The sequence below is a fragment of the Branchiostoma lanceolatum genome, chromosome 1, assembly GCF_035083965.1.
Source record: "Branchiostoma lanceolatum isolate klBraLanc5 chromosome 1, klBraLanc5.hap2, whole genome shotgun sequence".
Lineage (NCBI taxonomy): Eukaryota > Metazoa > Chordata > Leptocardii > Amphioxiformes > Branchiostomatidae > Branchiostoma > Branchiostoma lanceolatum.
The window spans coordinates 11,634,228-11,645,834 of NC_089722.1; the positions used below are offsets into that span (position 1 = coordinate 11,634,228).

The window sequence follows — 11,607 nt, forward strand, 5'->3', positions numbered from 1 at the left end:
CTAGAGACAAAATCTACCATATATATGATTAGTGCAAAGATAGTACATGATACTGACAGAATAATAGAAAAAAAGGATGGTTTATTGTTCTGCTAGATTGATTTCAGTCAACCATTATCGGAAAAATCCCGAATTTATGTTACCCAACGTTAAAAAAAGGCAATCAACCTGCAAAAGTCCTTTCGGAGGATTCCATACCCATCAAGAAAAAGTTATGGGAGTCGTCATATCTTGAGGTGAAAAGATGGCCCACAAAGAGGTATGTATATGTGTTACAGGGAATCCCATTCTCATGACCATTCATATTTTGTGTATCAGTGTTGGATGGTTGGTAAAACAGTAGGAAACATGACATTTCAAATCTTAGAGTACGTCAAGAATCATAGTTCTCTTGGCAGGTGACATTTTAGTCACACTTAATAGTAATTGAATTGGAAGTTCTAGATATTTCTAGAATTTTTAGTTATATTTCATCTGGCCAGGTCATACCAAAGACTCGATAAATGGTAGACTACTATCTTTACTTAGTATTTATGAAAACGTGTATGGGAGTTGAACATGCTCTACTTCCAGTGGACTAGCCTCCTGCTGTAGTGGCCTGTGTGGCCCAAGGGCGTATAGAGACAGAGATGGGCACTGCCCCTATAAAGGAAAGATTTTAACATAACTTAAAGAAAAGGAAAAACACCACGATTTGATACAAATAATAAAATCTTTACTTTTGAGTCCATCGCTTGAGCAATGTACACTTTACAGTATCTTACACATTACAAGACATACCTGTAGATAACAATAACCTTCATGATTTTAAACCTGTTACACTCACTTGAGAGGTCACTGTGACTGCCAACATAAAAGTGAAATTACGGTAATACACATTTTTTCATCGTGTAGAAAAAAAAAGATAAAATTAGTGAAGTCTACATGTACATGTGAGTTACAACAGTTGGTACAATGTTGAGAAGTCAGTATGATTTTGGGCCCTCCTAAAACCAGTAATACACTGTGTACATGTACCTGCTAAACAACATGCACGATTGTTCTTGTAATGTCTTTATACACATATCTACAGTATCACATAGATTTACTTGCTTTGTAATGTAAGTCTGACTTCTCTGGTAGATAAACCTTCGTTGAATTAGTTCACGTATTGCTGCTTGTAGTTTGGCATATCAATTATCTTTTATCAACAACAAACTGTTTTATTGCAACAGTTACTAAAACACTGATGGTCCCACAGACAGCACATGTAAAATGGCAACAGGAAAGCCACAACATGTGCAGTTACTTCAAAACATACTTGTACATCTATGAGTATTACACAATTACATGGATGATCCATAAAGAAGCATCATGGGATGGATCTGCTTGTGATAGTCACAGCAAGTATCCCATCATACTTTGCAAAACATTCTTCCATTGGTTGGTGAGAAGCTCTAAACAGACAAAGAAAACATTTCCTCCATGTGGAGGTAAGGTATATTTGAGATGTGTGTATATTCATGTCTTACATACAGATGTTACTTTGGCTTTGCCAACCGTTAGGCATCCATCAAATTCTGACAATGAGTCTAAAATAACATTGTTAGAATACAGTGAGTAATTCCAATAACTGGCTGAAGCAATGGTGCATATGGCACATTTGCAAAGTATTTTCCATTGCAACTGACACTCCATACAGGTTCATTGCACTGTGTCTATTTCCACAGATTCTCCTATGGCAGTCACAATCACAGAAAACGTAAAACGAAGGATACATGTATTCTATGCCTGCATTGGCATGGGCACTTATAGCAAACAATCTACTTTTACATCTAGTATATACAATACAGGTGAGATTAGAACTGTAAAAAGTTTTGGTAGAAATAAAATCGCCAATGTAAAAAAGTCATGTAATTTAACCCTATTCTCTTAGTATTCAAATTTAAGTTACCAGTGTTAATTGGACTTAAAACAGCTGCATGCGCACTTTAAATGACAAGCGAAAAGCATGCTGATGACCGTATCTTCTGGCAAATTGAACAGGAAGAGAAAGATGGCATACAATGTATCCCTTTATTTTGCTGGTCAAATTTCAGGGAGCTTTAATACTGGCATAACAATCACTAGTATCAGGAATCTAGTGGAAGCACAACAGCACATTTGGGGCTTCTCCCAACTGTACATCAATAGGACCCTCCCTCCCTTTAACCAATTTATACATTTAGGGGCTCAACAAATGTAGTGATTTCTCCCCTGAACTTAATCCACTGCTACTGCACATTACTCTGAAGTCTCATCTGAAAATATTGCTTCTTCCCTCCCCCAATCACAACTGTATATGTGCCACACTGTAGTCCATGTAACTGTAGAACAGCCTGTCAGTCACTTGCTGCAGCTGTCAATCACCCCCTATGTCTGTCAATCATCCATCCCACAATCCTCACGTGATGATGTCAGCATCATCTGAGTTTGGTCTGAACGGCCTCACTGACAAGGGTTCTTCTAAATCCTCCGCTAGTGACCATTTGGCCACTCCTGGAACAAAGAGATATGAAGTTAGTTATCATCAGTAAACTTCTTAAACAAAACGCACTGATTATTTCTATCTCAGCCTGTACGTTAAATTTTATTAATTGATTTTCTATTAATAGTATAGTGTTTGTATAATTTTATTCTTTCATTTTATTATCTCTCTAGCAGCTGCACTGAACTGTTTAATGGCTAGATTTGATTACCTACTAACAAACCTATTCCCTCAACCTGACGGGACAAGGTAGATTTGAGTACCTAGTAATAAAATGATAATAGACGAGTCAACACTTCTTTGGACTAAAACTGCTTGCATCACAGTTGATTACATCATTTTGGCCAAGAACCAAATGCATTCTAAAACGCAAGATCCATTCGAATGTTGGCAGAAATGATGCAAACATCCTGTGACGAAAGTAGTTTTTGTAGTCCATAGAGGTGTTAACTCGTCTGTGTCACAATATCCTCACCTTCGTTACTGGGTTCTGTCAGAGGCTCCAGTACAGGCTTCCTGCTCGCTCGACCTCCCAGCATCCTGTCTCCTGGGGGTCCGATGGGCGGCAGGATGGCACGCGCCCCGCGGGGTGATGGGAAGGGCGTGTCATTCTGCTCCGGTTCGTCTGCGTCACCGGGGGAAACCCGGTTGTTCTTCTTCATCTTCCGTTTCTTTTTCTTTTTCCTCTCCTTTCTCTCTTCTGAAGCATTGAGAGATAGATTGTTAGACCAGCCGATATTTCAAGTCATCATCTGATCTGACATACCCAATTGTGGAGCTCATATGACCTCCAATACGACTTTCCATACATACTAGGTCCTTTCCATACAGACATGTTTCGGTTTCAATCAGTTTCTTTACATCTAGTGTTTTAAAGTTTAAAGTCAATATAAATTCAAGTCAGTAATATCTGGCCATGATATGCTACAAGCTCACAATATCATAACCAACAACCATTCGTACGAATTATCACCCAGGACATATAGAAATCAAGAAAGTAATCTTCAACTAGATGTTTGGGTGGAAGATCATAATAATATCATCCTCTGACTGCTGGGCTTCTCTGACTTAAACACCCAAACCATTTCTGAGTGCCCCTCCCTGAGGCAGTGCCTACAGATGTTGGGAATAGGTATATGTACCTGTCAAAGAAACTTGGCAGTCAGAAAACATTACCATCTTAAACCTCGACATCTGCTTTGAGATACGAAAACAAATACAATTTGAGCTCCTGTTTACATATATTAATGCTAGAGTGAAAATATAACCTCCTTGTTGGAGTGGAATCGTACCTCTACTCTCCTCGGTTTTTTGCTGTCCCAGGTCAGAGTTCGACGGCGTGATCTCAATGCCTTCGTCCTCGTCATCCTTCCGTGACGACTGCTGTGGCGAGGCGTCAGAGTGAGACGAGGAATGGTTGTTACTCGTCGACGTTGTCGTGTCTTCCTCCGATCTCTCCTTCCCTTCTAATCTCTCAAGCTGCTCATTGTCTTGGTCTTAAAGGAAAAGGTTTAACACTTAGACATGTGGAGACAACAACTTTATGGTATATGTCAAACTTATATGTCAAGCTTATATGTCAAGCTATGTACTTTTCTCAACTTTTCATCAAAATGTCTTTTCATCAAAATAACTTAAACTTATATGTCAAGCTATGTACTTTTCTCAACTTTTCATCAAAATGTCCAAGAAACAACTTATCACACCAGAGTGGCCTTTTGATTTTGCTATTCTACACAGGTAACATGTAATTTCTACAAATAGTCTCCTACAGATGTAGGTCATATTAAAGGGGTTCTCACCTTTTGCCTTCTTTTTCTTTTTCTTCTTTTTCTTCTTCTCTTCATTTTCTTCCATTTCAGCAGCTTCTCTCAACTTTCTGTCCTTTTTCTCTTGGTCTCTCTTTGCAAGATCTGCCTGTAGATAAAAATTGCAAATGTTAGATGTAATCTGTGACAATAAATGTAATATGGTTTAACTTTCTAAATCCAAAATAACTGTATTTAAAAAGTAGAATCTGAATGGATTCTTTATTTCTTGTCTTTCCGGATTTAGCATGACTTGCCTCATGACAAAGTAAACCAGCTCCAGATACTTACTCTTACTCTGTCCATGGGTTTGAAAGGGTTTCCCTCAAAGTCAGCTTCTTCCTGTTCATCATCACTCTTCTCAATCGTTCTTCCTTCTCTCCTGGCCTCCTCCTCTTCTTTTATTCTCCTGGGACGGAATCACAAAAAAATACAAGTTAACAAAGCTGTCAAGATTTTGTCATGGAGGCCACATACTTTCTCTGAAATCCGAATTAAAAAAATTCGGAAATTAACCAAGAGATCAACATGAAAACAAAATCCATGGAAAAGCCTTTGTATGCACTGTTTCAGGAAATAATATTCAAGTTTTCCACACAGCCCTGAGCCTTTGTTTTTATCTTGACTTCTCGGGGGAGGCAAGAAGATTGTCACAAGTCTCGGCCTAGTCTCGTTCTCGCGAGACTAGGCCACTCCGTGAACAAGACGAACAGGAGTCGTCGAAAATTTGGAGGTGCGTATTTCGCTACCCGTTTCTAAAGTCACTGTTCGAAGAATGTTCTTGTAATTGACTTCTCAAATTTTTACTTCAAAATGTCTGAGACATGAAGGATATAAGCCATTGTTGTGGCCCAATGTACTGTTCATATATGTTTGAATTTAAGTGTCATTGATGCCTAACATTTTACAGCTCTCTCTCTAATTGGAGCAGAAATGTTGAGTAGCTCACCACAAATCTAACGAAATCTTTTTACCTTTCTTCTCTGGCTTTGGCCACTCTTTCTCTTCTCTCTTTCTTCTCCTGTTCATCTTTCTCCTTCTGTTCCTCCAGGTCCTTCTCTATCCTGATGCTGAGGTGTGAGAAGTCCTTCCCGATCTGGTCCAGCAGCCAGCGGAAACCTGTGCTGATGTTGGGGTCCACCTTTTTACCAAACCCCGCAGCTGTGGAGCTCAGTTCCTTAAAGTATGAGAAGAAATATTTTTAAGTTTCTTCCACCTCTTCAGTGAGTGTAGGTTGGTGCTCAGAGCTTATTCTTGGTTCTTAATGTTAAAGGAGTATGTAGAATCAAACTGACATCACAAGACTTGTTCCTTCAGTTTTGGGGCATTCTTTTATGAAGATTACAAACATTTTGGACTGAAGTGAGTCGCTTCTCCCAGAGCCTCAAAAAGATTAACTCTTCACATAAATCAATGCGCTACTGGGTAAGCTACTATAAATACACAAATGTAAAGGATACTTATGATGATAAGAGAATACTTACAATTTTACATGGACATCTGTACTTGTTGACCATCTGTTCCAGGTACAGGACACTGCATACATCGTTCTCATCAGCTGCACCTTCCACGTCCTGTTTGTTAGCAAGGCTGAAAGAAGGGAAGAAGACGAAGCAAATTACATACTGGTAATATATCCAGCTTGTTGTGTGTATATATCAAGTGTGCTGCCTGCATTGTCTGCAGTATGTGTTCTAGAATATACATTTATTCACACTTTCTTGTAAGTCAACAAAACCAAAAATCACAACAAAGAAAACAAGGACAAGAGGGCTGCAGCAAAGAAATGAGTACATGTATTTACTTAAGTAGATGTTGCTCAGAATTTAATTCTCAACCCATAAGTTTCATATGTCATGAGGTACATATGTATGGATGCATGAGGAATGTAGAGACAAACTTACACAAGCACTGGTTTCCCTGATATCCGTGGGTCCCCCAGGAAATCCTCTAACACTGTCCTGGCCTCGTCAAAGCGTGCTCTGTCGCTGGCATCCACTACAAAAACTGATCCGTGTGCCTCAGCATAGTAACGATGCCAGATCCCCCGGATACCCTTCCCACCCCCCAAGTCCATGGTTGTGATGTCATAGCGTCCTAGTTTAAACTCCTGAGGGGAAAATCCTACAGTCGCCGACACTCCCTCTGGGCTTTCTGAAACACAAAAAAAAAAAATTAATTTGCTGAGTCAGGGACAACAGAAATCTAATGCTATCACTGGACAATTGATTACTATTTATCCAATAATATTGATTTGTTTTTGCCAGCTTCAAATATTTGTGACTTCTCTCACTCACTCACTACAACCTAAATGCATGATTGTGCTTTTCCATTTCTTCATGTCTTTCCATAACAGCAGGCAGTGTATTCCAACCAACATTTCATTAACTGCAGTTTCAGATGCGACTGCAACAAAAGAGTAGCCTGAAGACTAACACAAGCGGCACCCACCTCCACTGACCACTTTGATTGTGGACGTCTTGCCGGCATTATCCAGTCCTACGGTCAGAAGAGTTACAGATCTGGAACAGGTGACAGCAAAGATATTTGGTCAGTTCCTATATCCAACATTAAAAAGGCTATCATACAGCTTCACTTGTCTTGGTTGATTCATGTCTGATCATCTTGTTGCTGTTTTTTGTACTGTTTTGTTGTCAGAGAGAACCTTGCCTTGCGGCTTCACAGTTTGCAGTATCAAATAGCCTCTCATACATCAAGCTAACTTGGCAAGGGTGCCACATAATGTTTTCGACATCACAACTTACAAGCAATAACTACAGTACATTTATTAACCATTGCCAGGAGGCCTTGCAGTATCACATAGCCTCTAAATCATCCAACTAACTATGCAATGGTGCCACCAATGCCATAGTGCTTTAAATTTCATTTAGAATGTTGCCATCACAGCTTTGGAACCGACAAGTTGCTAGGAGAGATGTTTGCACCCTTGGGCATCCCCCAGCAACAGAAGAATTCATCAATATCTCTTTTGCTGTCATTTCTTTTTGCAAATTACAACAATTGAAAAATCAATCCTTGATTTTGTTCTTATTACATTACCAGAATTCTATTTGTTCCGATAAGCCATATATGCTTCGACTGCATATTATCAAGAAAAGATATACTACATATTCCTTCCTGGGTTTCACAAATGTAGTTTTCTAGCCAATCTGTAATTGCGGTCAACTCAAATTTTCTCATTTCCTGACCAGAGAAATCAGGTACAGTTGCTGGGATACCAGCTGTTACACTGAAACATTTGTGTCAGATGATGGTTTCTGATCAATATTTTTTTTTTTATTATTCAAAGTAGATTGACATAACAAAAGGCTTGTGGCAAGCCCTTAATATAAGAATATAAGATATACATCATTGATCAATTTAGTAAATGAGGATATATAAAAGAACTTACAGAATGAGTACCATGAATGATCATTATTGGTGAGGCCAAATCACATCAACAAGGAAGGTTCATGCATGTACATAACATCACACCATCCTAACACCTGCCATATTGTACATGTACCTATACCAAATGACAGTTACTCAACCAACTGGGTAAAATTTTGAATAAAAGTTGCTTGAGTAACTTTCTTTTGGCATATCCTATTCCTGGATCATCGTGGATGTCTATTAAACCTTCATCAATGTGTACATGTACCTGTTTTGTAACAAAGTTATCATAACATGGTAGCAAGGGTCTGCTCAAGAGTTTGACAATGCCATATGGTAGAGACTTGTTCTGGAACATGGTTTCTGTGGACTTTTTGTATCATTTATGTACTGTAAAAAGGATTATTATGGCTACTCTTCTAAGCAAGGGGGTTATTTTACTGTTTTTGGTTCCCTTTTCTATGATTCTTTATTTCCCTAGTAGTGGCAATGATTTCATTTATTTTCTGGAAAAAAAATACACATAGTCCCCTATCGAAACGTTAGTAGCATATTGTGCCATGTAATAGTATAGTAGTAATATTTCCTATACATTTAGTTCATCATGTGGGCAAGTGTACTGTGCATGTTATGTTATGCAGTGAGTTCACGATTTTGTGTGCAGAGACCCATGGACTAAGTGAGCACTCCCTCCACACTTAGACTTACAAAGTGAGGCATAGAGTGCACTTAACTCTTGTGTTATCCAAATTGGGTTTTAGGCTGTTTTTTCCCAGGCAAAATTGGATTATTCTCTTAGACCCCAATGAAGCACATTAACCTCCTGTCCATTAACTTAAGATTGGAAGTTAGCTTCCAAGCATAAGGCGATAAGCTACCAACAGAAAAATTGATTGGCTTGTTACCGCCGAACAAGGACTTATCAACTCCATTGTCTATATTTTGAAACAAAGATCATTCATATGCATATTTTGCTGTTCTGGAACAAAATTGACCAGACAACAGAAAAATGAAGAATAATATTATAATAAAAACCTTCCACCAAATTACAATGTCCCAACTTAATCGATTGAATAAAATCGCACCGAAAGTGTGTACCTGGATGTATTCAACATGTATATACACCAAGGCTATTTTGCTATGTATGATGAAGTACTATAAAGTATCATCAACCATAAAAGAACACCTGTCTGAAAAATATCTCCACAATCATCGTTAAGACCCCCATTCCACTTGGACGGCGCTCTCACCGCGCTCTCACGGCGACCTAAAATGGTCCAGAGCGCCGTGAGAGCGCCGAACTCCTGGAAAACGTGCTCAAGTGGAATCTCTACGGCGACCCTTGCGCGCTCTCAGCGCGACCAAAATGTCTAATGTCAGCAACTTTTTAAAGATTTCAAAGATCACTCAACGAATTCCAGAGAAAAAGAACGAATTTTTGTTACGTTTTTTGTGCTTTGTTGTCTTCTCAGTCATACCTTTACCTCTTGCATCATATTTGAATGATAAAATCAAGGGGAAAACAGATTCAATTTTAGTCGCTGCACGGTCGCTCAGTGTGTGTCTTAAGTAATATATGTATGTTTTTTTTTTGTGTTGTTTGTCACGTAAACTGTTTGCAATAGATATATTTTATCATTCTACGTTATAATAGAAACGTAAATCACAGAATTTTGAAACACATTTTGAATCACTGACAATAAAACTTGGGGGGATTTAATTTGAATGGAAGCAAGTACTTGTAGTTATTCGTCAATTTGTATTACCCACGAGCAAAACTATGATTTGACCACAAAATTCCCAGAAATTCAAGATACACCACTTCAAGAATTAAATTTGTTTGAACTACAGTTAAGACCATTCAATCCTCATAGAGCGCTCGCTGCGATCCTTGAGCGCTCGCTGCGGCCCTTTGATCCCACCTTGGGCGCTCTCACGGCGCTCATCGCGCTCTCACGGCGCTCTCACGGCGCTCACCGCGCTGGCTCCGCGCTCTCTCGGCGCTCGTTTTTTGATCGCCATCCTCGGCGCTCTCACGGCGAAGGTTTTGAGCATGTTCAAAACCATCGCCGAGGTGACGGCGCGCATGGCGCTGTCGCCGCGCTGTCGGCGCTCTCGCCGCGCTGTCGGCGCTCTCAATGGCGCTCTCGCCGCGCTGTCGGCGCTCTCACGGCGATCTGGCCAAAATGAGGTCGCCGTGAGAGCGTGGTGAGAGCGCCGTCCAAGTGGAATGGGGGTATAATTAAGATCTATTACTTATTCCTTTGGGACCAAAGGAATCGTCATGTCTCGAATGAAACCACCACATAACATCATTTCTGTGGACAGGTATGTAAACTCAACAATTATATGAGTACCGGGCCATCAGAGTTGATCTTACATGTCACGTAGATTGGGCCGTTCCAAAAAAAAAAAATACCCCCCCGGTTGACGACGTAGGACAGGATTCAGGATTTAGGGGGTTTGAAAGTAGTCGGGATTCCGGGATAAAGGGGGTTGAAGTCGTCGGGATTCAGGATTAAGGGGGTTGAAGTCGTCGGGATACCGGGATAAAGGGGGTCGAGGTCTTCGGGATGCAGGATTAAGGGGGTTGAAGTCGTCGGGATACCGGGATAAAGGGGGTTGAATAATATGCAGAAAATTGTGTCGTCAACCCCCCCTCCATTTTTTTTTTTTGGAACAGCCCATTGCTCATATACTGTTTGAAGTTCTTAGAATCATGGGCGATTAACTCGCGATTTCGCGACAATAACTATGAACGTAGAGGAAAACTGGCGAATTCCCCACGCTTAACATGTTCTACTCATATCGATGTAATAAATGTGTACAAAATTATTGATATTTCCATGAAATCGCCGCTGTTTTCTTACCTCCTGTCTTCCTTGTTCAACAACCCAGATAGACAGCCGCCCATCATGCTTAACATCGACTGGGTTTGGGCGATTTTTTTCCTGCCGTTCAACGCTCGTGAGCGATTTAACCAGCTTTTCCTCCGTCTATGTATTTAGGAACAACTTCGCTGACAGTCTAGTAGTGCAACACGGACTTAAATTCCTCAGAAACGGTGAAAAAATTACGAAATCCAGTGGAATTCCGTGGTACAGCCTCGAAACGCCGCCATGTTTCTCATTGTTATGATGGCTCATTTGCATATCGCGGGGTAACGTGACCAGGTCTGGTGCCCCGGGCAACCGAGTAAACAACCTCTATTTTCCTATGATTTTCTTAATGAATCACAATAATCATCCATGATACTAGGTTATACGACTCGGTATAGGTAAATATACTCATTTGATGGTCTGATCGGTTAGTTAGATATGAAATTAAACGTTCGACTTTGCATGTCAAAGGTTAAATTACCAAATATGGCATATCCAGTTAGTAAATCTGCTTTGTCACCCTCCCCATGATTACACAGTACGGTGGCCGAGTGGTTAAGGCGTTGGACTTAAGTTCCAATGGACGTATGTCCGCCTGGGTTCGAACCCCAGCCGTACTAACAAGTGTTTTTTCTCCTTTTGGTTTGCGGTAGATAACGCAAAACCTTCGAACGTTTTTGGACACAAAATATTTTCCGTTTTGGGCCATTTTCTCTGGTAGCCGCACTACCCAGAAGGGTACCGAGGTGAATCAAGGTGAATCTTCAAGCGGCACAAGACATCTGTGACCCCGCCTGATCGGCCGGTTACTAGTACTTTATTTAGCCTCTACCAGGCTCCATAGGTTGCTGTAAAAATAGTAGAAATTGGTCAAATAGCTACAGACTGAACAATGGCCAGAGGCGTGAGTCGGCCATAAAAGTACGTGTGTTTCTCCGATGTTGTAAAACTGACTGTGCGGCTACTGTCGTTCAGTCAGGCTAACGTTACTTGGCAATTGGCCAATTTCTAGTATCTAAAC

At 40.3% G+C, this 11,607-nt stretch overlaps 1 protein-coding gene, 1 long non-coding RNA gene and 1 other non-coding gene across 3 annotated transcripts; 2 read left to right on the plus strand and 1 right to left on the minus strand.

Annotated features, from left to right (window-relative positions):
* Window positions 1-693: 693 nt before the first annotated feature.
* Window positions 694-10,860, minus strand: LOC136434412 (ADP-ribosylation factor-like protein 13B). Its single transcript, XM_066427204.1, has 10 exons — window positions 10,578-10,860; window positions 6,766-6,836; window positions 6,219-6,468; window positions 5,799-5,904; window positions 5,289-5,491; window positions 4,606-4,723; window positions 4,309-4,423; window positions 3,799-4,002; window positions 2,982-3,206; window positions 694-2,517 (listed from the first exon to the last, which is right to left on the minus strand). The coding sequence occupies exons 1-10, from the start codon at window positions 10,631-10,633 to the stop codon at window positions 2,423-2,425; spliced, it is 1,443 nt and encodes a 480-aa protein (XP_066283301.1). The 5' UTR covers window positions 10,634-10,860; the 3' UTR covers window positions 694-2,422.
* Window positions 5,387-9,280, plus strand: LOC136434422 (uncharacterized). Its single transcript, XR_010755744.1, has 3 exons — window positions 5,387-5,497; window positions 5,841-5,942; window positions 6,715-9,280. It is a non-coding gene; the product is annotated as an uncharacterized lncRNA (long non-coding RNA).
* Window positions 10,861-11,123: 263 nt separating the features above from the next.
* Window positions 11,124-11,206, plus strand: Trnal-uaa (transfer RNA leucine (anticodon UAA)). The gene has a single exon. It is a non-coding gene; the product is annotated as a tRNA-Leu (tRNA).
* Window positions 11,207-11,607: the final 401 nt, after the last annotated feature.

Bases quoted from the DNA above. Each gene is read 5' to 3' on its own strand.
- LOC136434412 (XM_066427204.1), bottom strand. From the start codon at position 10,633: ATGTTAAGCATGATGGGCGGCTGTCTATCTGGGTTGTTGAACAAGGAA. The intron at 4,724-5,288 runs GTAAAAAGATTT...ATTCCGTCCCAG, and splicing joins GCCAAAGCCAGAGAAGAAAG to GAGAATAAAAGAAGAGGAGG. The intron at 2,518-2,981 runs GTGAGGATATTG...TCTTTGTTCCAG, and splicing joins GACAGAACCCAGTAACGAAG to GAGTGGCCAAATGGTCACTA.